Consider the following 26,807-nt stretch of genomic DNA (forward strand, 5'->3'; position numbering starts at 1 on the left):
GGTGCCGTAGCAATTTCCCGATATCCTTACGAATGCTGCCCAAATATATGGAGAGCCTTTTGTGAATTATGGGGACCCTTGTGCAACACCTTTCATCATGGCAATGGCGAGATGGGAATTTCTCTCTATGACATGAAAGTTATTTGTGGGCTGCCAATCCTAGGAGACGTCCAGTATGAGGAATTTATTCCCCAAAATAAAGACTTGCATCAAAACAGAGTATATCCTCCGACTATCACTGAACTTCTGAAGATTCACTCCCAATTATGTATTTATCATAATCAGTCTTCCATTAGCTGGGCCCAATGGATCGGGCATTTTTATCGAGAGAAGGTTGTTTATAAGGCCTTTGGAGATGGCAAGAGAAAACCTCAAGATCAAACTTTAAGGGCTCCAGAAATCACTTTGCGTATTTCAGATGAAGGAAGGTTGGCTGCATTCTTGGCATTTTGGTTGAGCAGATTTGTGTTACCTTCCGTGAATCGCCATCTCAGACCTGAAACTTTTTACATGGCATGTTTGATGGCACAAGGGGTCAGGGTTTCACTTGCACCAACTGTTTTGGGATATATTTACCATGGTCTTGGGAAAATTGCCACTCATTCAGAAGGTCCTGGCTCGTCAAGTGCCTCTCTCCCAATTCATTATGTTATCGGTTGGTTAGGCGAACATATTCCAGGCTTGTACCTACCGCAAACTGATAAGGGATTTGTAAAGGACTACCCTTTTTTGGTGAGGTACGCGGGTGTCAAACCAAAAGATTTTAGACTTAATCATGCCAGAATTATGTTCCGTACCGACAAGGAGTTGATTTATCGCCCAACCACATTTATTGAAGACGAAGGTCGCTCCTTTGCTGACACAAAAGATCTATCAGACAGAAAATTTGAATTTCTAGTTTGCATACGTTCTGTGCTTTTGCCTGTGAGAGTGAACAACAATCTTTGGTTGGAGCCGTACTATCCGAATAGATTTGCTCGCCAATTTGGTTTTGATCAAGGTGTCCCTTCGAACAAGCTTTCGTTTAGTGTTCGTGACAGGCACAAGTGTGGCATGGAGGATTTAGCCAGAACACAAATCACTTTACTTAGAAGGGACACCACAACTGGATTTTATATCCCACGCTCTACTCGCGTTGGTGTTTGTACTTGGTGGTATTGCAAATGGTGGATGGGATCATCAGCACCATATATGGGATTATCAGTAGCTAGAATTTTCTTGCCTTCTAGCAAACGCCTTGAAAGACATGATAATGTTTTTGTCGTTAGGCCAGAGAATCAAGACCCTATAAGTTGTCAAAAAGAGGCCTCCAACAAACGTTCATCCTCATGTAGTGACAACAAAAAGAGTCCAAAGCGAATTCGAAGCCAGAATCTTGACAATCTGATTGACGATGGAGTCAATTCTTCCCATGCAGGTGCTGCTACTCTTATCGGAGACTTGGTGTTCCCCATGAATGAAGAGCCATCAGAACAGGGAAGTACCATGAACTCCCCAAGTGAGGCAGGTGATGCTCAAGAAGTGAGCAATGAACCAACTGATGCAATTAGCGGTCATGATGTGAACAATAAACCAAATGAGACAGATGATATTGTTGCAGATGATTGTCCCCTGCCATTGGTAGCATACTTGCCCTCTTCACCTTATGTGAAAGACTTCATTCATCGCATTCTTGGTCCGAGTGTGGCTCCACGTAGGCGAAGGTTCATTGCCGAGGAGATGCAAGACATATTTGATAGAATCTCTTCTTCCAAGTCACCCATAGACCTACTAGCCCACCGTGATCATATTTTGGGGGCACTTGGTCTGTTGTGGCCTATGATCAATACCCTCGAATCAGGCCAGAATGAGTTTCAAGAATTTGCAACAACCATCCAACACATTTTTGAGTTGGCTACTTCATTTTCCAAGAACGTTGCCTTCGTGGGAGAATATGCCCATGTAGATGTTGATCGCATTAATACCTTGATCACCCAGTATGAGCAGTGCTTCGCTACCATAAAAACCATGAGTTTGCATCTAACAGAACTTAACAGTGAGCTTGCTGACGCGAACGCTACAGAGGTTGATGTTGAAAGGGCAGAGAAGGAAGCTGAAGAAGCGACAAAGAAAGCCCATGAGATGCGGCAACAGTTTGAATCGAAGACAAATGCCCTTAAAGAACGTGCAAAAGATTTGCAACAATCTTTAGACCAACAATTCGACATGGAAATTGGGCTTCGACATGCTAGAATTGATGCCAATGAAGCGATGCTCCCAAAGCTCATAGAGGCCCGGAACTTAGGCTTTTCGCAAGAGAAAGAAATTCGCCAGTTAGTTAGCTCATTGATTTCCCTTTGCTGCAAAGTGGAGTAGACCGATTTTCCCATTTTCCTTTCATTTCCCCTTTTTTATTATCTTTTCGTTATTGTAAACTCATTCATCCACCTTAACTAGTATTGAATGTTTTTTTTTTTTCCATATAAATACTCATACTGATTTTTCTGAGTACTTACATCATTTAGCAATTTTGCCACACACAAAACTTAGGTGAATGATAGGGTTTTTGGTGGTTTACGGCTGCACTCAGCTTTTTAGACTAAGTTGCCTACGTACCCTGTAAAGGGATCAAGCCATACGTAGTTCACCCCTTGATTTTCAGGGAAAGAAAGGAAAAAATGGATTTGTGGCCGCATCTAGTAGCAAGACTAGACTGCCTACGTACCCCTTTTGAGGGATCAAGCCGCCGTAGTTCCTTAGCTTGGGCCGCCCTTTCGGGTTTTCAGCCCACAAAGCTTTTTTTTTTTTTTTTTTTTTTTTTTTTTTGCTCTAATTTTTTTTGCTTGAGCCGCCCTTTCAGGTTTTCAGCCCAACGAGCATGTTTTTTTTTTTTTTTTTTTTTTGGCTCTAATTTTTTGCTTGAGCCGCCCTTTCAGGTTTTCAGCCCAACGAGCATTTTTATTTACCCTAACTTTTGCTTGAACCGCCCTTTCGGGTTTTCAGTCCAACGGGTATATATTTTTTTCGTGCTCTAATTTTTGCTTGGACTGCCCTTTTGGGCTTTCAGCCCAACGAGCATTTTTTCCTAAACATCAGGCATAAAACTTCTTGACGAATTTCCCATTCACACAAGAATATATGCAATTGCCTTCAGAGTTTGACAACTCGTAAGCTCCCTTGGAGAAAACCTTAGTAATGACGTACGGCCCCTCCCACTTGGGTTCAAACTTACCATGCATTTTCCTGGTAATGACAAAGGGTCTTCGGACAGTTAAAACCAAATCTCCAATTGAAAAAGATCTGAACTTAACTTTCTTGTTGAATGCCCCTGCAACCTGAGCTTGGTATATTTCGAGCCTTTGTTGAGCTGCCAGTCTTTTCTCGTCTAGAGCTTCCAGTTCTGCGAGTCTCACATTTGCGTTTTCGTCGGGGTTTGTTAGCTGTGAAGCTACCCTTAACGATGGCAATTGGACTTCCAACGGTAGAACGGCCTCGGAGCCAAACACCAGATTGTACGGTGTACATCCTGTTGAGTTGCGTATGGTCGTCCTATAGGCCCATAATGCTTCGGGAAGACGATCGTGCCAATCTCTTTTATTTCCTGAGACCATCTTCTTTAGGATATTACACAATACCTTATTGAAAGCTTCAGCTTGTCCGTTTGAGGACGGATTGTAACTCGCAGAAAATGAGTGTTGAAACTTGTACTTCTCGCACAACTTGGTCATGGACTTGCACTTGAAATACAATGCATTGTCAGATATTATCTTCGATGGAACCCCATAACGGTAGATGATGTGATTCCTTATGAAGTTTGTAACATCGTCTGCTCGTACCTCCTTTAAAGGAATTGCTTCAGCCCATTTAGAGAAGTAATCGGTCGCGGCCAAGATGTATTGATGTTGACATGATGACTTAGGCTTTATCATGCCAATAACATCCAATCCCCAAGCTTCAAACGGCCAAGACAAAGTTGTCGGATGCAATTGTTGGGGTGGCTGGTGTATAAAGTCCCCATGCAACTGGCAATCTTTACATGTGGTCGCAAATTTCATTGAGTCTTGGACCATTGTTGGCCAGTAATAACCCAATCTCTTCAGTTGATTTGAGAGTTTTGGACCGGCTTGATGAGCACCACAAGTGCCAGCATGAGTATCATGAAGGGCTTTAGTTGCGTCATGTTTCGACAAACACCTTAACAATATACCATCAAATGACCGTTTGTACAAGGTGTCGTTTAAGTGCAGAAACCGGGTGGCTCTGCGTCGGACTTCAGCCTTTTTTCTTGGGTCATTTGGCAACTTGCCATGTTGGATATACTCGATTATGGGATGGCGCCAATCGAGATCACCCGGTTCTTCCTCGCATTCGGAAGCCGTAATGACGTTTGAATCAACAACTTCTTCAATTCTCTCTATAGCTGGGGATAGTAAATAACGTTCCCCAACAGTGATTCGGATATCCCTTTCGTCAGGTAGCGTTAACGATGCAGCCAAATTGGCTAGTGCATCAGCTTTATCATTTTCTGACCTCGGGATGTGACTAATATGTATGTCTTGAAACTGTGACATGAGATACTTTGCCCTTTCATGGTATGGGACGAGAGTATCATTTCTGACTGCGTATTGGCCATTCAACTGTCTAACGACTAACTGTGAATCACCGTATGCTTGCAAACAATCGATATGCATCTCGAGAGCAATTTCAAGGCCAATGATGAGTGCCTCATATTCTGCCACATTATTTGAACACAAAGCTAGTAGAGAGAATGAGTATGGGATTAAGCCCCCAGACGGCGTAATGAACACCACTCCTGCCCCAGCTCCTTTTCCTCTTGCTGCCCCATCAAAATATAACTGCCATGTAGATGCTTCTGTTGTGAACACCTCTTCGTCAGGCAAGTTAGCAAGTAACTCCATGTTGTTGGGAGTAGGATGAGCGGCCAAGAAATCAGCTAGAGCTTGCCCTTTGATCGCTTTTTGTGGCACAAATTTTATCTCAAACTCGGAGAGGAGGAGTGACCACTTGGCTATTCGCCCAGAGAGCACGGGCTTGGACATCAAATATCGGAGCGGATCTGCCTTGGAAATCAGAATGACTCTATGAGAGAGGATGTAGTGTCGTAGCTTTTGGACCGCAAACACCAATGCAAGGTAAACTTTTTCGATGGGGGTGTAATTTTGTTCTGCCCCCACGAGTGTTCTACTCAAGTAATAGAGCGCATTTTCTTTTCCATCCTCATTGTGTTGGGCAAGCAATGCACCCAATGAGCGTTCTAATGCCGCAATATACAAGATTAAAGGCTTCCCCTTAATCGGCGCCATTAGAACTGGCGGATTCAACCGGTATTGCTTAATGCTTTCCAAAGCATTTTGACATGCTTGATCCCATACAAATGGAACATCCTTCTTCATTAGCCTCGAGAATGGTTGACACCTTCCAGAGAGATTTGAGATGAACCGTCGTATATAGGCTAGTCTCCCTTGCAACCCTCGTAGCTCCCTTAAATTTCGAGGGGGAGGCATCTCACGGATTGCCTTGATTTTTGAGGGATCAATTTCAATTCCTCGATGTCGGACGACAAAGCCAAGGAATTTGCCTGAAGTCACCCCAAATGCACATTTTAAGGGGTTCATTTTCAACTGGTGCTTTCTGAGTCTATTAAAAACTCGTTTTAAGTCACTCAAATGATGTTCTCTTTTTCTGGTTTTGACAACCAAATCATCGACATAGCACTCAATGGTATTGTGAAGCATGTCATTGAAGATTGACGTCATGGCCCTTTGGTAAGTTGCCCCTGCATTTTTCAACCCAAAAGGCATTACAGTGTAGCAATATATTCCTTTTGGAGTGCGGAAGGCAGTTTTCTCTTGGTCCTCTGGCGCCATTTTTATTTGGTTGTAGCCTGAGAATCCATCCATGAAAGATAACGCACCGAAACCGGTTGTTGCATCTACCAATAATTATGTAATTGGGAGCGGAAACTCATCTTTCGGGCATGCATCATTGACGTCTCTATAGTCCACACATATACGTAGTGCCCCAGTTCGTTTGAGGACTGGAACAATATTGGACAACCAAGTGGGATATTGAACTTCTCGGATAAAACCGGCAGCAATAAGCTTGTCAATCTCAATTTCTATTTGGATTGTTAGCTCTGGCCGAAAGCGACGTGGCGCTTGTTTCACCCATCGGGTCTCATCAGGTATCCCAAGTTTATGAACTGCAACCTTTGGGTCCAAACCTGGCATGTCTTGATAACTCCATGCAAATACATCTCGATATTCTTGCAAAAGTTGTGTGTATTCTTCTAACTCTTGCGGTGTTAGCAAAGCACTAACAAAGATTAGTTTTGGGCTGTCAGCTGTACCAAGATTAATTTCTTGGAGATCATCAATCGTGGCTTGACCTCCCTCCTCCATTTGTGGTGGAGCTGGTTGGACTATGTCAATGAATTCATCGCTATCTTGGAGCTTATCATCTTTGTCCACTGTTTCTTCGAATGAGGTGCAATTGACCTGTTCAAGGTCGTTATTTATTTTCACCTTTTTGATTGTTTTGACCACAGCTTTCTCTTGACTCTTAACCCTCCATTTCCTTTTGTTATGGACTTTCTCTTGTTGAGAATTGGAAGGGTTTTCCAAGCGTTGAAAGACTGAGATGCGGCGTGGTTGTTTACGCCCTAGGCGTTTGAACACAGAAATGCGAAGCGGCCTTGTATTCAACTCATCTTCTCTAAACATAGCTTGTTCCATATTAGTGAGCACCTCGAGCTCGGAAGCTTCTGGCTGTGGCCCTCGAAGAATCACTTTGAGCACGCCACTCTCATTTTGAACTGTGAGGCCAGCATCGTTTTTCTTTGCCTTACGGCCTTTGAGCTTTATCTTCAACGGAGCAGACGTTGTCTCTGGCAGTGATGCCTTTTTGTGGACAACTACTCGTTGACTCGGGCCATTGTTTTTGCCAAAAGTAGTCGAAATGACCAGACTGCCCCCTGGGATAGACTGTTTGATCTTTCGAAGAGGGCGAGTGTAACTTGCCGTCATCAGTGACTCCATCGTTTGTTTCAAGGAGCCTATTTCCTTTTCACTAGGCTCTTTCTTTGATGTCTTGACAATTATCTTTGGCTTAGGAGCCTTTGCAGTTGGGACCTCTTCAACTTTTAAGGATGACGCACCACGAGGTGATAACTTCACTCGAATTACTCTTGAAGGTTTGGGTGCTTCTGCCTTCTGTGATTTCCCTGTTTCGACAGTCGCCCTTTTCTCCTTATCATCCCTTGATGGTTGTGCGAATGAGAGACTAGGTGAACCGTAAAACTTTGCATCAGAGTAATTTACCTCTTCGCCTCTGAACGGGTCCATGTCAGCTGAAACGCTCTTGACTTCCCCATCCACCAAGTATTTGAAGCACTGGTGAAGTGTAGAGGGGACTACGCCATATGTATGCAGCCACGGGCGTCCTAGCAAGACGTTGTATGAAGTGTCAGCATCAATCACATGGAACAGGGCGTCTGAATATAGGTCCCCTATTTCCATTTGCAGTGCGATAGAGCCCATGGCTTTTTGCCCCTGTTGGTTGAACCCTTGAATAGTAAGCATAGAGGGAGACAATTGTCGGGCACTCATCCCTATAGCATGAAGCGTCTTTAACGGGATAAGATTCACGGCCGAACCACAATCTAACAAGATTCGATTAATGGTCGTGCCTCCAACTTCGCCAGTGACATAAAGAGGTCGGTTATGGAATTTGGGCCCAAGTAAAAGGTCATCTTCCCCAAACGTAATTGCTGCCAGACACGATGCACAAAACTTCGGGGTTTCAGTTGTGTGAACATCAGCTGATTTGAAACATGACTCATACAAATCTGGGCTCATCAAAGCCATTACAAGTGCTTCCCTAAGCTCTCTCGACATTTGTAAAGCGTCGTAGACACTTAAAGGAGCGGGGATGCGCTTAAGATGAGCCAAAATATCATACTTAAGAGCATGTGATTGTGATGACTCCTTTGTTTTACTGGTATCGGGCTTAGGGTCTTTTGCTTTTGAGGAAGACGTCGGAACTTCCCCTGCAACAGTTTTTTCCGACGAAGAGACCTTAATCTCTTTTGCCTGTGACTTCTTCTCGGCTTTAGAAGAAACAACTTCCTCATTTTGTTTTGCTTTATCAGCAGATGGGATGCTTCGACCGGAGCGGAGGTTAATCTCATCAACCTCTGTGTCAACCTCATATTCCTCCACAGAAACCATATTGCATTGAATGATTTCTTCCTCAACTTCGGATTCACTCGAGAAGAACTCAACTGGCAAAAACTCGGTGAGTGTGACAGGGACCCTTGCGGGTTGGTCATATTCATCCTCTTGAGGGATTTGAACCTTCTTTTGCACCATCTTCTTCTTCCTCTTATTTTTCAAAGACGGCATGCCTCGAATCTTGACTCCAGGACGTGTAATAGATTTGTGATTGGGTGGGAAATGTTTGGCCATGTGCTTGGCCCTTTTAACAAATGTCTTCCACCCCTCAGCAGATTCATCGGCCGAAGAATCTTCCCATATCTCTAGACTGGGTGCAGTTATGAGCTCATGAAGAGAAGGAATTTGAAGATCATTAGACCGTGGTGCATTTGAACGGGCATGGGCATTTGTGCCCCCACTGTCAGTAGTGATACTTGCAAATTTTGCTTCCTCTAGTAATGCGGTATTGGGTGTGAGCTTTTCCTCAATCATATTTGTTGCAGCTGATTGACGTCTGGCAGAAGAGTCTATCACCAAGCCACCATTATTGAGGAGCTCTTGGATCTTGTCTTTCAAGATATAACAATCCTTAAGCGTATGACTGACGAGGCGGTGATACCGACAATACTTAGGGTCATTTGTCTTGTTGACCTCAGCAGGGCGCTTTGAGTCTGGCAGGGTAAAAGCATTGGAGGCCAGAAGTTGGTCAAAGATTTCTTCTACATCATCGTCGTCAAAAGAATATTTGACCTCTTTACGCTCTTTAAGCGTGAGCCTTTTGGGTGGGTCCCTGCTTTGGCCTTTGTCGTTTTTCTTTTCTGACTGGACAAAAGTAACCAATGACTCTCCCTTCGTAGACTTTTTGTCATTTTTCTTTTCCCCAAATTGAATTTTCTGGGTCGCAGACTTTTGGCGAGCAATTTGTCTTTCAACATTGCTTGCCTTTGACACCAAAGCATCAAATGATTGGGGTTCAGCAGTGGCAACAAAAGTTGCAATGTCTGGCATGAGGTTGTTGTAGCACATTTGCACTGCTGATTGCTCGGTAATTTTCTCCGGGCATTGGAGATTGAGGCTCCTCCATCTTATTATGAAGTCATTGGCACTTTCCCCTGGCTTTTGGGTAGTTTGAGCTAGGCCCATGATCGAGACCTTCTTCCTTGAACTAACAAACTGTGCCAAAAATGCCTTTTGCATGTCGTCCCACGTTAGGATTGAGCCTGGCGGTAGTTGTGTATACCAAGTAAAGGCTGATCCTTTTAGTGATTGGACAAATTGACGTACCAAGAGAGCGTCTAACTGGGATGTCTCACCACATGCTGAATAAAAATGTGCCAGATGTTCATGGGGTGAGCTATTTATGCCATCGAATTTATCGAATATGGGTCGTTGATAACCCTTCGGAAATGGGATAGCGTCATAGTGAGAAGGGAAGGGTTTTCGATACCCTTGAATAGGAGGTGCCATGGACAGCTGGAATTCGCGAATCCCCTCTGCAATTAATGCCTTTATGTCGTTTGGGGAAACTGTGCTCGTAGAGTCCTCTCCTCTTTCCTCATTTCTTTGTTGTTCCTGGGTCGCAAACTTATTTGCTTTGCCCCTGTCTTGCCCACCTATGATGGCTTTTCCTTTCAACTGGGCAGATAACAACGCTATTTCCGCGTCTTTCTCTGCTAACTTCTGTTGCATTTCCCTTCGTAGGTCTTGCATCATTTCTTGGACTAAGGGTACCTGGTCCTCAGTATTGGACGTACCAGTCATCATGACTTGCATGCTTTCCACTCCCCCATGAAGTTTGGCCCCTTGGGATGCCATGTAATCCTTCTCTTGAGTTTGGGATACAGGATCATCATAAAGAGGATTCCATAGCATGTAATTCTCCAAGCGGGTTGAGTTTAGAGCGGATAATTTAGGAATAATCATCATGTCTCGAGATTTGGAACGGGTCAAAGGACCCATGTAAGATCTCGACTGATCTTGAGGTTTTGGGACTCCCCCCTGTGATATGGGAATTTGATCCCTTAAAACATCAGCTGTCCTCGCCTTTTGCACGAGCTTTCTTTGTGGATGAGGTATATTTACCACCTTCTTTTTCATGATGATGGCTTTGCTTTTACCCTTAGAAGAGCATGGGTAAATCTCTTGTGATGTGGATTCCACAACATGGGCTCTAGGGCTTGATGGAGGTTCGGCCCCTTGGACCTCAGCATTCTCCACAACGTTATCCTTTTGACTTTCCTCACTAGTTTCGTTGGTGGAAGTCATTAGGACAGCATCTGTAGGATATAGGTTGACTGGGATTGATCCAATCATGATTTGGACAAATCGGGTAGCACTTGTCCTCTTGGGAGTCGGCACAACCAGGGTGCTTGAGATGTTCTTGCCTTCAGTCACCATTGGGCTTGTACCAGAAAGCTCGGCAAAAACTGCCTCAATGGACTGCCTTTTTGCTTCTTTTTTCCTCAAAGCACGAGTAGCCCTTTTCCTTGCATTTCGGAGAGCATTCTTGGATGGTGTTTTCTTGAGTTGGGCCTTGACGACCTTAGGAGTGACCTGAGGCCTGACCCTCTGAATGGGCTTTGGAACAGTGCACTTGATGAGGCTCTCACTGACAATAAAAGTCTTTCGGAAGCCTACTCGTTTGGTGCACGCATTCCTGGTAGTTTCGATCTTGTGGAAGAAAATTGTAACTTGTGGTGCCATTGCTTATCTGGTTTGGTTAACCTGTGGCAAACACAAATTAATAAAAATATTAGTCACTTTATGATTGGAGATGAAAAGGTAAATGGATCCCACCGGGCGTGCCAAAAATTATGTTGAGGATAAATGTGAACCTCCCAACACAATTTCACCACCACTAATTAAATAATGGGGTTTTATTATTTTAGGTTCGACCCATTCGAGACGCTAGTCTCTTAATTACAATCCCTTGCTTCAAGGGAAAACCCTTTGATTCCATCATAAAGAAACAGAACGTGTGTGTTTGGTTTTGCGGCTGCTCCCAAGTCCAACCTCAAGGTGCCTACGTATCCCTTGCGGGAATCAAGCCACTCGTAGTTCAAGGAATTGCAATGAATGAATGACCCATTGCAAAAGGAAAGATTTGTATGAATTTGATTGAAAAAGCATTTGAGTGAATTTAGCTGAATAAACCAGGGATTCGATTTTGATGTGTGTTTGGGGTGAATTTGGTTAATAATAACTAGGGATTCTGTTTGGCTTTGAGATTTGGACGGTTGCACCTAGATTGAATCTCTAGATTGCCTACGTACCCTTCTGAAGGGATCAAACCAACGTAGTTCGGAAAAGATTGTTTAATTTGCGTGGTTTTGTACCACTTGGGATTTGGCATGGTTTTGTACCACTTGGGATTTGGTGTGGATGCGGTTGCGTCTAGTGGTATGCTAGACTGCCTACGTACCCTTGATGGGATCAAACCGGCGTAGTTCCAAAAAGATTTGTATGGAGATTTGATTGGTGGGAATTTGATTGCGGTTGCGTCTATTGGTATGCTAGACTGCCTACGTACCCTCGATGGGATCAAACCGGCGTAGTTCCAAAAAGATTTGTAAATTAATGGGTAAGTGTGGCCCACTAATTAAGAATTTGTGTCTTTGAGACAATATGAAGATTTTCATAAATAGATGACCTATGAAGAAAATTGGAAATTAATGGGTAAGTATGGCCCACTAATTGAGAGTTTGTGTTTTAGAGATTTAAATTTGAAATTTGCATGGGTAGATGACCCATGAGAAGACTTGGAAATTAATGGGTAAGTGTGGCCCACTAATTGAGAATTTGTGTTTGAGAGATTTGGGATTAATCTCACCGAAATTTGCATGGGTAGATGACCCATGGGGAAAATTGGATGGTTTTGTACCGTCTTTCTTTTTCTCAATGTCCAAGAAAAATAATGAGCAATTTTGATTAACCCACTAATTTTCTAAAATTGACATTTTGCATTTGGGATTTGGTGTGGTTTTGTACCACCTAGGTCTTCACTTGGCAATTTGGGAATTAATGGGACCCCTTTTTATTTGAGCCCATTAATCCATAATTTGTGAATTTGAGACTTTGTACCAATTATTCACCAATTGGAATTTTTTTAATGACCAAGCCCATTGTATTTGAGACCGTCGAGTCTTGGAAGCCACTTAGTTCGTGGCTGATTGATGAGGGGGATGCGGAGGTGGCAACCCCCGGGGATTGAAGACGCTTGAAGGCATAATAGAGAGACCCAACTGCCTTGCTTGCTGTTTGGGATTCTTGAGGGCACAGTGACGAGACCCAAAAGACTTTGGATGATGAAACCGTGAAGGAAAAATTATGGCCTTGCTTTGTTCAAGCTAGTCCCCCACAGCCTGGTGCCTTTAACAAATGTCTTTTAATTTTATCAAGACACCCAAGGATAAAAGTCCTTGTCCAAATAGAGTCAGAATTAACCCCTGGATCATCCAAGAAAGTTAACCCCTTGTCCATATAGGATTGGGCTATACATGTTTCTTTTATTTATAAAAGAAAACATGTGCACCACCACTTCCGTATAGCCACCTGTTGCATCATCAAAAGAAAAGACGAGCTCTGGGATTTCACGTGGTAACCTATGCCCACAAACTTCCCTTTCTCTTTTTTTTTTTCTTTTGTCTGTTCCCATGCCTCTGACCTCTTGTCTTCTCTTTTGTATGTAGAGACTGTGCTGCCAGACTGAAGGCTTTGGAGATTTCTTTATTTGGTGGAGAAAACCATCTGCCCTTGTGCTTCAGAAACCAAAGAGAAAATTTGTGGTACTTGCTTTGCCAACTCCTTTTTTGTGTGCTATTGCTGTACTTTTATCATTGCTCGTTTCCTTTTCTTTTACTCAATTTCCAGTCAAAATAACACCAAAGAACCATTCGAGAGAGGGAGGAGGGGCTGTGCGACACAGCCCATCTATTTTTTCATTACCTTTTTATTTGTGCTGTCCCTTGTTTTGTCTTTTGCAACAAACAACAAACAGCCCCTCTATTTTTTCTTCCGTATTTCATTACTTTTTTCTTTTGTGTTGTCCCTTGTTTTGTCTTTTGCAAACAAACAGAACAAACAGATCCACTATTTTTTTTTTGCTCCATTCTTCCTCCGCTGGCTATCTTCTTCTTCTTCTTTTTATTTTCTTTTTGTTGACTTGCTGGCAGCAAACACTCATGAGGAGGCAATTCAATTGCCATGCGCCCCTTTTGGTTTTAGATGCTTCAAACCAGTTTTACACAGAGACTTGTGATTACAAGCTTTCGTTCTTTGATTTTGATTCCATGGTGGGTTCATCTCTGCCTCCATGATTTCCTCAACTCCCCATGATTTGAGACATCCCCCGCATTTGGAAACATATTCGGAGTTGCCTGCTGGAAATATGATAATTGAAATCATCATGGGAGATGATCTTCCCTGTTGGTGGTGGACTGAAAACATCGATGGAATTATTTGAACGGTGCCAAGCCATGGAGAGATTCTTGACTTGGTTTATGATGATAGAAATCATCATAGCCAAGAATCTTTCTTTGGACTGATCAAAAGATGGGTGCAGATTGTATACTTAGAAATACTTGAGCGGAGCTGCCTGTTGGAATAGATTATCCCCTGATATATGATGATTGAAATCGTCATAGAGGACAATATTTCCTGTCGGTTGTGGACTGGACGCTTGGAAAACATCGTTGGAATCGTTTGAGCCGAGTCGAGCCTTGGAGAGATTCTTGACTTGGTTTATGATGATAGAAATCATCATAGCCAAAAATCTCTATGGACTGATCAAAAGCTAGGTGCAGATTGCATACTTGGAAATGCTTGAGTGGAGACATGCCTTAGAGATCCCTGACTGTTTTTATGATGATAAAATCATCATAGCCAGGAACCTTTGGGTTGAACGAAACCTGGAACCTTCAGCAAACAAGAAAACAACGCCACAAAACTAAGATTTTACCTTGAGATGGCTCTTGCTTTCTTTGGTATGCTTGCTGTCTTCCTTTTCTTCCTGCGGCTATTCTCCTTTCTGCTCCTTCCGTTCTCTGTTTTCTTTTCTTTCTCCTCCTTTCTCTGTTCCTTCCGTTCTCTGTTTTCTTTTCTTTCTCCTCCTTTCTCTGTTCCCTTTTTTTATCGTAGGCATGACTCTTTTATAGAGCATGAGATTTGAGGAGTTTGAGTTGAAGTGAATAGCCACTTCTCAGCTAGGATGCTTATCCTTCAGTGTTTGATGCTTGGCAAACACTTGTATATTTTTTGATAAACTTGCAGGGAGGAAAAATTCAGTCCCGTTCAAATACAAGCTGGCATTTTATTTTATTTTATTTTAAATGGGTTGCCACCCCTTTTTTTGTTGTGAAAAATTCAGGCCCAACAGATGCAAAAATTATCGTTTCAACAGGTACTGCTCCGGATGGTGCTGCTAGCATTGCACTATTCATACACCACAACAACAGAGTGAAATGATATAGAAACAGGACAAAATCCATTGATCTGCTTTTTTCTTATAATTTCCTATATTCTGACTAGTAGGAAGCTTAGAGTTATAGCTAGAAAAGCAAATGATTTTCAGTCTCAAGATTTTTAAGAATAGAACAAAAAGAAAAGTTCTTTTATATATTGTGTTCAGAGAGTTATTTCCACCTTCCTTCTCTACATTAATTTCTAATAATATTCAAGGAAGAATTGTCACCCTCAGGATACAAAGTACACGGCTTTCTCGAAATTCTTCTTCTTACTTGGAGGCTAAGTCAAAATTTATATTCTAGATTCTTGAATGGTTCCAAACTCAGAATTGGTGGGACTTCAGCAAATGGATTTCCTGATGCTTATAACTGCTTATGGAAAGCAAGGCACTTCAACGGGGCTGAGAAGGTAATAATATCTCATACGGCTCTTATGGAAGCATATAGAAAAGGAGGCCGATATGACAATGCTGAAGCAATATTTAGAAGCATGCTGAAGCATATAGAAAACTAGATCTTATTCTGTAATTCTTTGGCCAAACTTGTGCCTGTTCCTGAAAGCTTATATTAAATCTTAGTGCTAAACTATTTTGGTGATGCGTTGAACTTTCAAGGAAGATAAGAAAAGGTTTATATGAGCAAGTGTACCGGTCATCTTTGGAGCCTGCTGCTTCCTCTGTAACTTTGAAAATTATTTGCCAAGTGTACTTTGAAAGTTCCATGTGAATAATTAGGCTGCCGAAGTAGAAGATAATTTTTTTTTCAAGGGCCACGTGACAAAATTGTTTTGACCAAATAGGTGGTGGAAATTGCACAGAAAATTAAAACCTCAAAATCAAAACACATAAACTTATTACGGGGAAATCATTGCACAAAATCATTTTAAGAAAATAGAAAATCTCAAGATAAATTCTTGTTTCAAAAAATACACCGGAAAATCTCCAATTAACATATGCTAAGAAGCCTAATTGCATGGAGGATTCTTGTTCATCGTGATTACAAAGATAATAGTGGCAATGAATCTTTTGATGAAGAAATAACACCCTCCAAACCTGATCCTGTTGATTCAGATGCAACATCCCAAGGACAGTTACCAGTTACTTCATTTCGGACATATTCAACCTCTTCCTGCTTTTGTTGCAGCTTAGAAGCCTGAACTGAATTTTGAATCCCCTCCAACTCCATTGCCACTTCTTTCATCCCAGGTCGTCTCTTTCCACTTAACTCCAAGCATCTCTTTGCAAGGGTAGCAACTGCCAAAATGTCTTCCGTTACACCCTCCTCCTTAACTCGAGCATCAACAATATCAAGCAGACAGTTCTCCTCCATTGAAAAATTGAAATATGTAACTAGGCCTCTGGCTTCTGATGACCTCGCTAAAGAAACCGGCCTTTCTCCAGTCAAGAGCTCAACAAGAACAACTCCAAAACTATACACATCGCTCTTATCTGTAAATTGACTTGATTGGAAGTACTCTGGGTCCAAGTAACCGAATGTTCCATGTACTGTTGTGGTAAGGTGTGTTTGATCAATGGAAACTGATCTTGAAGTCCCAAAATCTGCAACTTTTGCTCTGTACTTTTCATCTAAGAGTATGTTTGTAGACTTGATGTCCCTGTGGTAAATTGGAAAACCCGCAGCTGAGTGTAAGTACGAAAGAGCTCCTGCAACTTCAGCCGCAATCCTTAAGCGCATTTTCCATGTAAGTAGAAACTCCTCATTTTGTTGATGGAGGTACTGGTAGATAGTCCCTTTGGGAATGAATTCATAAACCAAAAGAGGAACTTCGGTCTCCAAGCAGCAACCAATGAGCTTAACCACATTCCTGTGGTTAATTTGTGAAAGAATGACAATTTCATTAATGAAACTGTGCAACTTCACCTCCATCAACTACTTTAGACTTCTTTACAGCAACAATTCTTCCATCAACATTCCTTTGTAAACAGTACCTTGGCCTCCCTGGCCAAGAATTCTATCTACATTAAAATGGTCTGTGGCTGTCTCTAACTCCTTTGAATTGAACAACTTAATCTTCTCAACAATTACTTCACCAAAAGACAACTGTTGCTCCAGCAGTAAACCACCATTTTGTTTAAATAACTTCGCCTTCTGTTTAATGGCTTTTCTTTTCTTTGACTTTTGTTAGTTTTTAGTGGGCGAAGTGTGAGTTGCTCTGATACCACTGTTGGATTGTAGGGGAAACAAAGTGCTTTATTAGATTTGGAGGAGAATAGTACATAGGTGAGGTATAGGCTAATTGGCCTTCTTCATAGCTTATTGGCTTATTGGCCATCACACTTCACTTAGATTAGTTTGGGCTATTTGGCCCTTACACTTTGATTGGTGAGCTTATTGGCTCTCAACATGGCTTCCTTTGGGTAGCTCTTGGCTTCCTTAGAGATTGGGAGTTGATTGATTCACTCCACATTTCATTGTGGTTGCATGCCTATTTATAGGCATTCTCTTGTTCTAGAAAGTTCTTCCAACTTCAATTGCTTTTTGTTCCACCTCCTTATTCTTTTCTCCACAACTCTAGATTCTTCCAAGCTTTGCATGTGGTTGCTGACTTCCAATCAAGCTATAGCACTTTCTTCAAGCTTCTAGATTTCTCCATCTTTTGAAGTCTTGACTTCTCTAGAATTGTGTAGAATACAAATGGGCATTATTTTTTCAACAACTTTGTACAACCACCAGGAAGCAATGAGCAGAAACAAGAATCCAAGATCGCTGCCGATACCTGAACAACTCAACAAAATAAGAAAGGATAACTTGGTCAAGTAGATATTGTTTGCTATTACATATATAACCAAAACTATTTTACTTTTTTTTTTTCTGAAGGAGAACTAGTGGAGGAGATGCTAAGATCTCAATCTCTGGATTATGTTGAGTTTCATTATGCTTCTGGGAATTGTTATATGGTTGCCCTTCCATTAATCTAATCATCTTGGCAATTCTAGATTATGCATTATTATATCAGAGGGTGTAGACTTTGTAGTGCAGGGGCATACCTATAAAGATGACTTTAACCTGCGAGTTGCTCTTCGGTTGGGGGGAGCATCCATAACCCCCATTAAAATTCGTACATATGTTGGGTTCAAAACAGTCCCGGTTGGGAAGCTCACATTCGTTGATGTCTGGATTAATATGTAATAGAAAAAATTAAAATTATGGTAAGATCACCTGCCATTAGAGATTATTTCTGTAAAGCATGGACAATGGTGTTAGAGGTTTACCTTGACATCCTTCAAGAAGATAGGGATTTCCTTCATAGCCTCCTCCGCAGGAGCATTTAAGCCTTAAGGATTCATTTATGGAATAGCTGTCATTGTAGATGTCACAAAAAGGCCGGAATGAGTTCATCGTTGCATTTACTTCCAAAAAGGTTCAATACACATCGGTTGTGGAGTGAAATAAGCTCCATTCTAGCACCACCGGAACATTGTCCATTTCTCTGATGGCAGAAAAGTTTGTTGAATTGTTGGCGAACCAATCACGGTCGGCCAAGAATGCGTAATTGCATGAACTCCGTGTTTGATTTTCATAAAACTGGAAAGTGGTATTGAAGGCAAAGAGAAATGAAGGAAGGGCTGTCTGGCGGCTATTATGTCCGCTACTATTATTTGTCGAAATGCTGCATTCGGACTTGCATCCGCTTAAAATGGTGTCGCCATTTGAGTTTGAGGTGATCATGGCCATAACACCACAACCAACTGCAGTGAATATGTTCTTCTGGGAATATGCAAAAGGCGTTCCCTCCAAGTTGGCTGTTTGGCGGCTGATTGGCTTGTTGCTGCAATTAAAGAAGGTGATTGGGTTTCTGACCTTTAATGTGCCTTCTTCCACTGAAATTTCTAACACCTCGAGATTGGTACGGTTCAAGAAAGGTTTCGGATTTCCAGTAGAGTTGTCACAGATTATTTGGAACCAGGCGTCGTTAATGTAACAACCTGTTCCAATTCCAGAAGGATATGGGATTTCAACGCCCCCGCAATTCGATTGACAGTTAGGCCTTGATATGGGTGGTTGTGCTAGTACTGGACTACTCATAGACCACCAGAACAGGGTAAACAGAGTAATATGGGAAAGCAACATGACAACCATTCTGCTTCTTCTTCTTCTTGTGCAGAGTAATATCTCAGTTTCTAGTAGGAAGCTTGGAGTTAGCTAGGAAAGCCAATGAATCTCAACTCCCAACCTTGTGCAGAACAACTATAAAGAAGGTGTACAGATATTAATTAGTTCTCTGCACTCTCCTTGTTCTTGGTTTTCTGCATTGCTTGAATACTTTTCCTTTAAGTTTTTCAAAACCTATATTCATCCTTTGATTTGATTACAACCACCACCAGTCTCTGTGAAATATAATATCAATGCTGTTTTCCTATGTTATCTTGACAACAAGAGAAGGACCGTATAAAAGTCATGCTGTTTCTTGTTGCTGCGCGTCTTCTAAGCAGCCATACTTGACAATGAAATGACAAAAAAAGAAGGGAACTTTGATTGTGAAAGGCTGACTTTTATTTGAGAAGTTCCATTGATAGTCAAAAAAATCATATTTACAAAAACTGTCCAATATATATATATATATATATAGGCGCTCAGCGTGCTTTGAATTTATAATCAAATTTGTAAAACATTACGGAGCCCAAAACAAGCAAAGGCTCAAATAAACACAGCAGAACCCAACAAAGTACAAACCCAACACAAGGATGGAGGGGTGAGAGAAGACCCAAGCTCACACTACGTCCACGGTCTTAATAATTCGGACATTTTCATATCTTCAATGTTTTCGAAATCAATCACTATCTTCTTCGCCAGAAGATAAATTTTGTAGCTCCAAGAATGAACCATCATGCACCACAACATGCACCACCAATGAGTAGAAATAATAGCACGCCACCACTGCCAGGATGCCATCACCTGAATATATTGCCCAATACAATAAGAAAGGATTTTCAGTTTTGTTATTTTTTGTTGTTTTAGATTAATTATTCTATAGGCGGGACATTCATTCTTTAAAGAACCATATTGAGAAAACCTCATTTCAACACAAAGTTGATCCATTTGTTGACATGATTGATTGTCTATGGTATAGAATCACCATTTAGAGCTTAATCTTTATGATGACTTCAATTTTAGGTTTTACATCTCCTATCTGATACTTCAAATCTAAAAGCGAAGTTTTAAAAGATCATTTTATACCATAATTAAGTAATCAACTTTGTTAAAGTTGAATAAAACTGAATTTAAGTAAGATTTTCTCTACATGTCCGTTCATTCTTCGTGTAGAGACAATCTCTAATCCATATGTTATGTAAAAATATAAGTTATTAGTAAGGGTCAAAGAAATTTAACAGTATAGGTTTCTTTAATAATATAAAAATAGATTGTACATATTGTAAGGGGACAAGGGCATACCTATAAGGAGCACATTAACCCAAGACGTGCTATGTGGGGAGTGGCATTCATAATACCCAACATGATTCTTGCATACGGTGTCTGCAGAACAAGAGTTCCCAATCTCGCACTCATTTTCGTCTGGAATATTATTTAATTAAAAGATCAAAATTAATTCAAAATTCAACCCAAAAAAAAAAAAAAAGAGTACAAAATTGAAAGACAGTGTTTGTTTGTTGATCATTATAAAACAAATTAGAAATAATTCCAAGTAACCAAATGTGCCATTTAGTGCTATAAGATTGTTTACCTTGACATCCCTGTAGAAGATATGGATTTCCCTCATAGCCCGCATTGCAGGAACATTCAAGCCTGCTTGAGGATTTATATATTGAAGAGCTGCCACCATAACTTCTGCAATAGAAGGAGGACTCAGAATCCACGACTATGGGATTTACTTCTACAACGGCTCCAAATACATCGATCGTCGAATGGTATAAGCTCCATTCTAGCATCACAGGAACATGTTCCATATGACGGATGGCAGAAAAATTATTTATTGAATTTCTGGCAAACCACTTGAACCAGCCCTGTTCTACCAAAAATGCATAATTGCATGAACTACTTGTCGAATCATGAACCTGGAAACTAGTATTGAAGGCAGAGAGAAACCAAGGGATGGGGGTCTGGCAGAAATCAACACCCTTCTTTTTCTCATTTGTCGAAAAGTTGTCACATTCAGGCTTGCAACCGGCTGAAATGGTAGAGCCATTTGAGTCTGAGGTGATTGTGGCCATAATGCCGCAACCCATTGCAGTGAATATGTTCTTCTGGGAGAACACAAAAGGGCTTCCCTCCAAGTTGGCCGCTTGGAGAATTGGCTTGTTAGTATTGCAGTTAGAAGAGAAGGTAATTGGGTTTGCTACATTTAGTGTACCTTTAACAGAAATTTCTAGCACCTCTAGATTGATGATGTTCAAGAAAGGTTTGGTTGAGTTGACACATTTTATTTGAAACCAGTCGTCAATGTAGCAACCTTCTCCGATTCCAAAAGGGTATGGGATCTCCACGTCACCGCAGCGTGATTGACAATTAGGCTTTGCTAATAATGGTACTGCTTCTGATGGTGCTGCTAGCATTGCACTACTCATACACCACAAGAACAGAGTGATATGAACTAGAAACAGGACAACAGCCATTGTTCTGCTTTACCTTCTTCCTTCTCTCTTTAATTTCCTATATGACTAGTAGGAAGCTAGAAAAGCAAATGATTTTCAAATCTCAACCTTTTTCAGAAAAAAAAAATTGAAAGAAAAGTTGTTTTATATATTGTGTTCAGAGTTAGAGATGGTTATTTCCACCTTCCTTCTCTACATTAATTGTTGGAAATCCCTCCTTAGTATCTTGTGGCTCTTGGTTTCTGGTGGAGGAATTGATGGGCACATGCAAAGAGATATCATTATGGGTAGATATCATCAAAAAAAATAATGATATGGGGACCACTCCTTGTTTTATGGAGTGTTGTTTGCATGTGGAATAGACTCACCCGTTTGGAAGAGTCAAAAGGTGCGGCTGCTTTCTTCAAAGCTGGTGGGTTTGGTGCTTGTCTGCATTCATTGGTGATTGAATAATGCTTTGCATTATTTGGCTCTGCTTTTCCTATTTAATAAGGAGGCTTGGCAGAGAGGAGAAGTGTGCATGTGTGCTTGTGTCGCACCATATGGCTAAAGAGAGGGAGTTTGAGAACCCACGGCAGAGATGTGAGGAACTCCAGGAAGCCATGGAAGGGTGCATATGTGAGCCGCACCAAAGGCATGAGGGTGTGGGCTGGTGTGCTTCAGCCACACCTAAGAAAGGCACCAGAGAGAGAGCACGGCAGAGAGGGAGAGTGGGTTGCTTGTGAGATGCAAGCGAGCAGTCCCATGAATTCCTGGAGGATGTTTCAGCTGGAAATTAGCTGGGCTCATCAAAGGTTCAAGAGAGGGTGTATCTCTTGGGGAGTGACAGTGAGTTTTGGGAAATACTGTGAGTGGGTGTACAAGGGACTCGGGTGTGGGTATAAAACTCTTGAGTGTTATATTGAGTTATGTTGATTTAACTCAATATGTATTTTGTACTGTTAATATTCTCATAGTGAAAAACTGATAATACTGTCCGGGGATGTAGGCATGTTTTTTTGCTGAATCTCGTAAATTCTTGGTGTGTTCTCTCATGTATTTACTCATTGTCATCTTGAGCTTGTTGGTTAGTTTGTGTATTTCTTCCATCCGGTTATGCCGTGACGAGGGGGGAAACCGGTGTTTTCCCAACATTAATTTCTAACAATATTCAAGGAAGAATTGTTCCCCTTAGGAAGAATTGTACACACGGCTTTCTCGACACTCTTCTTAGTACTTGGAGGCTAAGTCAAAATTTATATTCAGATTTCTACATGTATATATATTAACTCTAGCAATCATACTTGACGATTGGAAATTATATAGGTGATGAAATGCTGAACTATCCCCACCATTAATTTATAAGGTGAATTTTCTTTCGCTTTTAGAAGTTTTTTCTTATCTTACTGTTGAAGAAAAATGTGAACCTTCCAACATAATTTCACCACCACTAATTAAATATTGGGGTTTTATTATTTTATATTTGATCCATTCAAGACGTAGTGTCTCTTAATTACAATCTTTTGTTTCAAGGGAACACCCTTTGAATTTTTTTTGTGTGAATTTTTTTGGTTCAACACATGGAAGGAAAAGGTCTGTGATATTCTTTTCCATTGTAAATGCTTAAAATAAAACAATCAGGGCCTCACTTCTCTCAATCTCATAACCAAATATTAAACTACCGCATATACTTCTTTTTCTTAGCATCCAAAGTAAAAATGACATGAAAACTGTTGCGGTGAGAAGCCAAATTTGGTCTTCCTCTTTTATGAATTCTCAATTTACAGCCAATGAAATATGCTCAAGAAATAATGCTCTTTCCACGGCGAAGATCAAGGGTTTTTGTAAGTCTTTGATCATCCCTTTGAGTCTATAGAGAAAATTGTAGCTTTTGCATTCACAGTGTGTAAGTCTTGTGCCTATAACTAGAATTGCATTCTAGAGTGGTAAATTTTTATCCTCATTTAAGTACTTTGACATCATTTGACAAGTTTTTATCCTTCAGAACTGCATCCCAACATGGTCTACATGAAACGCCGCTGAAATGAAGTTTGAACACTTTCATGGGCTCATACATAGACCACCAAGTCTGAGTGTTCATCATCTGCAGATCTCTTCAGGCGATCAGCCGCATTTACAACCTACGAAAAAACCACAATCAAAATCATTGGCGACAATGTGACCAAATGCAGTTCATGTTTACTATATCTGATCATATGATACTTTCGTCAAAATTAAATCACCTCGGCATCCCAATTTGTTCTGGCGGTGAGAACAATTAGAGCTACTGTTTGTAAAAAAACTCCAAGAAGCATCCCCCACCAAATTCCCTGAAAAGGCCAAAAATGCATCATGTTCTATCACAAATCCTCAATGACTTTATTAGAAAGAGGGATGAGAGGTTCAACTTACTGCCACTCCCATACTGGTTTTAAACCCAAGAACACATCCGATTGGAAGACCGATAATGTAGTAACAAGTCAGGTTAACATATGCCACAACAGCTTGCCATCCACTTCCAATTGCCACACCTGAAATTCCACACAGCTAAATTTAGAAAATGATGCCTAGAGGGCTAACAGTTTGTGCAGACCTGGTTTGTTCATCTACTGCTTTTATCATATATCGCCATACCTGAGAGTATAGGTTGAATGCCATTCAAGAAAACAGAGATGGCTAGCAATGGGGTTAAATCAGACACTGCCTCGACAACCTCGGGATCACTTGTAAATAGCTTGCTCAATCCGACTCGGAATATCAATATAATTGCAGTGAAGATTATACTAATCAGGATGCTTGTTCCGGTCACTACAAACACCGAAAATTTGGCCACTCTTGGATTACCAGCCCCTAGCTCATTACTGACTCGAACACTGCATAAGCCAAATAATCTCGTTATGATTAGAATACTTGTTTTGTCTCCGTCACTATAAAACATTGAACATGTAAAGGATGAATTTAAAATTCTGGGATATACCTGGCTGCCGCACTTAGGCCTAACATAAATTGCAAACTGAAGTTCCAGTAGTTCATGCTGGAAAGATATATCACATCAGAACATGTAAAGTTAGAAAAGAAACCTCGGTTAGTAGAAGGTTAAAAAGATTGCATAAACAAATTCCATACTTACGAAATCGAGATTGAGTCTAGTGAGACTGTAGGGTTGGGGAGGAGCCCTGATATGAGCGTTAACCCTTGGTTGTACCATATCTCCAAACTACATTAATACATGATCAGGTGCAAATTATTATCTATATATATATATAAAGCAAAAGGCAGAGAATGGTGAAACATTCAAAATACTAGAAAATGTCTTTGGTTAATGCAAACATTAAAAATTGAAATTATTAATTAAATGAGGGTGATATGGTAAATTCCCACTTTTTTATATTAAAAAAAATAAAATTAAAAGAAAAATCAGATAATGTATACTATTTTTATGGAACACAACTACTTATTATCTTTTTTAATTCTAAAATAAATTTAAAAATTAAAAATAAAAGCCTCTCGCAGGCGCGGAAACGCGTGCGGAGAGGCTAGTTTGAAATTATTCGAAAGGGAAAAGATATGGAGATCACTTTTTTATACGACATTAGTGGACCACCTTACGTGGTACATGAGATTGGGCCACACTGGTGGGTGGGCCATGACGTGACTGGGATAAGTCTAGCATAGTCCCCCTCTAGAGGGGGAGCTTCTATAATGAGGAGGTTGAGTGAGGAGTTTATTTGAGGAGCCCCATCTCACCATCAAAAGGGGTGTGGACCCCCCAATGCACCCCCCCATGTGCTTTGTTTTTAGTTGTTAATGGTGAGATTTCACCTCCTCAAATAAGCTCCTCACTCAACCTCCTCATTCTAGCCTCTCCACTCTAGAGGAGGGGACTTATTTTCTCAAACGTGTCGAACTATAGCCCAATTTAATGAGTCCAGTTCCATTGTCGTCAAGTTTACCAACCATATATGACCCTTTTCCGTTTTTGTTGAATTTGTCATGTCCTGACCCGCCCACCAGACTAGGCTACATCAAATATAGACATCACCTTCACATAATAAGATAGTTGACTAATGAGGTTTGGTAAAACCGTTGCTTTAGCATTAATGTCCACACCTACCAGAGCATGATAGCAGAGGCAACAGTCAACTTAAAATAAGGCCACATTCCTCTGAAGGCTTTCCAGGACAAGCCAGTCCAAGTTTCCTTGCAGTTGGGGCTTAGAAGAATATAAAGGCCGTATATAACGACAAGAAGCCACCATGAGAGGCTCAGTGTAAGAGCAGCCCCTAGTAGGCCATAGTCCACCACAAAAACCACCAACCAAGTGAGAAGAATGTGTAGTATGAAAACTCCAACAGATATGTAGGCCAGAGGGTTGACTATGTTCTGTGCTTGAAGGAACCTCTGCTGAGGGCAGTTTATGGCAAAGGCATAAAGTTGAGGGATTATGCCCCTTGCAAAGATTTGGCCCTGCTCTGCTATTTCTTCTGATTGGCCTATGGCTATAAGTATTGGACCTGACCACCAATACACAAAGGTAAGAAGAACTGCTGCTCCCAAGTGCAAGATGATTGCTCTTTGGCATATAATTCCCATTGCTGGTAAGTGTTTGGCTCCATATGCTTGCCCACAAACAGTTTGCACAGCACTCGCCATTCCTAACTTTGAATTGAAAGGAAGAGTGTAACATATGTTAGATTATATATAGAAAAAATGCTCTCTTGCTAGACCGTCTTACAACATAAGATACTTATGTTGCAAGGAAAATGACCTTGATCATGTTGGATCTTGCTCGAACATGTGGACTAAATTCACAGCCTGACAATATAAGCACTTGTTTAGCAGCAACTTTGGGCAAGAAAGCATTATGCATAAGTTGATTTCTTAGTCCAAAAAAACAAAAACAGTTCTAGTTCAACCACCAAAAAAAAAACCATGGAGATGAAATTGTTCTAGCTACATGAATTTTGGATGCATACCATAATGCCATAAGCAAGACCCTGAATTCCAACACTAGCAATAGAGGCTCCAGCAAGCTCCAAGGCATTCAAATGCCCACAAAACATAAGGGTGACAAAGCTAAGCATGTAATTGAATATGGAAACGGTGATAGATGAACCAGATAATGTCCAGAGGAGCCTTGACTCCCAAGCAACTAGCCTAGACCACCATCGAAGTTCAACTGGCCGCCGTTGCTCCAGAAACTCTTCAATGGAAGTGGATGACAAGTCAGCAATCCGAGACTGCTGGTCATCAAGCCTGAGTAGTAGCGGCTGCTGGTACTCATCCGCCGATCCCATGTAGTTAATTAGTATGTCAGCAGCTGTGCCGCCACTACTCAAGGATTGCAAAACTTGTGTTTTTCTTGGAGGAAGCAAGGGTGACATATGTTTGTATGAGGTTGAGGTCATAGTCTTATATAATAAAGGGAAGTAACTGTACCATCTGACAGTCCTACTACCGTAAATGTTAGGTACCAAACAAGCCAAAAAGGGAATGCTTTATTTTATTCACATGCTTACCCAGCAAGAGAATAGCTACAAGTTTCCTATTTTTGCGTGCAAATTCCTCCAAACGTTGCACAA

At 41.1% G+C, this 26,807-nt stretch overlaps 1 protein-coding gene and 2 pseudogenes across 4 annotated transcripts; all 3 read right to left on the reverse strand.

The window, feature by feature from the left end:
* Window positions 1-15,111: 15,111 nt before the first annotated feature.
* Window positions 15,112-22,220, reverse strand: LOC110746305 (wall-associated receptor kinase-like 1; annotated as a pseudogene). The gene is made up of 5 exons (XR_015834552.1): window positions 20,379-22,220; window positions 20,090-20,209; window positions 19,475-19,591; window positions 18,870-18,883; window positions 15,112-16,810 (listed from the first exon to the last, which is right to left on the reverse strand). The product of XR_015834552.1 is annotated as a wall-associated receptor kinase-like 1 (transcript).
* LOC110765915 (wall-associated receptor kinase-like 3) lies at window positions 16,860-18,999 on the reverse strand (annotated as a pseudogene). The gene is made up of 3 exons (XR_015834471.1): window positions 17,908-18,999; window positions 17,683-17,808; window positions 16,860-17,411 (listed from the first exon to the last, which is right to left on the reverse strand). The product of XR_015834471.1 is annotated as a wall-associated receptor kinase-like 3 (transcript).
* Window positions 22,221-22,956: 736 nt separating the features above from the next.
* Window positions 22,957-26,619, reverse strand: LOC110769784 (protein DETOXIFICATION 41-like). 2 transcript variants are annotated; one of them, XM_088250265.1, is made up of 8 exons: window positions 26,202-26,619; window positions 25,340-25,884; window positions 24,356-24,442; window positions 24,203-24,259; window positions 23,860-24,098; window positions 23,638-23,756; window positions 23,469-23,555; window positions 22,957-23,366 (listed from the first exon to the last, which is right to left on the reverse strand). In XM_088250265.1, the coding sequence occupies exons 1-8, from the start codon at window positions 26,607-26,609 to the stop codon at window positions 23,295-23,297; spliced, it is 1,614 nt and encodes a 537-aa protein (XP_088106391.1). In that variant the 5' UTR covers window positions 26,610-26,619; the 3' UTR covers window positions 22,957-23,294. The 2 variants fall into 2 exon arrangements, with proteins under 2 accessions (XP_088106391.1, XP_088106392.1); XM_088250266.1 differs by lacking the exon at window positions 26,202-26,619 and adding an exon at window positions 25,994-26,182.
* Window positions 26,620-26,807: the final 188 nt, after the last annotated feature.

The sequence above is a fragment of the Prunus avium genome, chromosome 3 (assembly GCF_965620075.1).
Source record: "Prunus avium chromosome 3, drPruAviu1.hap1.1, whole genome shotgun sequence".
In the NCBI taxonomy this organism is placed as follows: Eukaryota; Viridiplantae; Streptophyta; class Magnoliopsida; order Rosales; family Rosaceae; genus Prunus; species Prunus avium.

What these genes read in the sequence shown, in the direction of transcription:
- LOC110769784 (XM_088250265.1), bottom strand. Translation starts at nt 26,609, where the DNA reads ATGTCACCCTTGCTTCCTCCAAGAAAAACACAAGTTTTGCAATCCTTG. An exon ending in CTAGACTCAATCTCGATTTC is followed by an intron (nt 24,260 to 24,355) that starts GTAAGTATGGAA and finishes ATATCTTTCCAG; the next exon opens with CATGAACTACTGGAACTTCA. An exon ending in GGCCTAAGTGCGGCAGCCAG is followed by an intron (nt 24,099 to 24,202) that starts GTATATCCCAGA and finishes TGGCTTATGCAG; the next exon opens with TGTTCGAGTCAGTAATGAGC.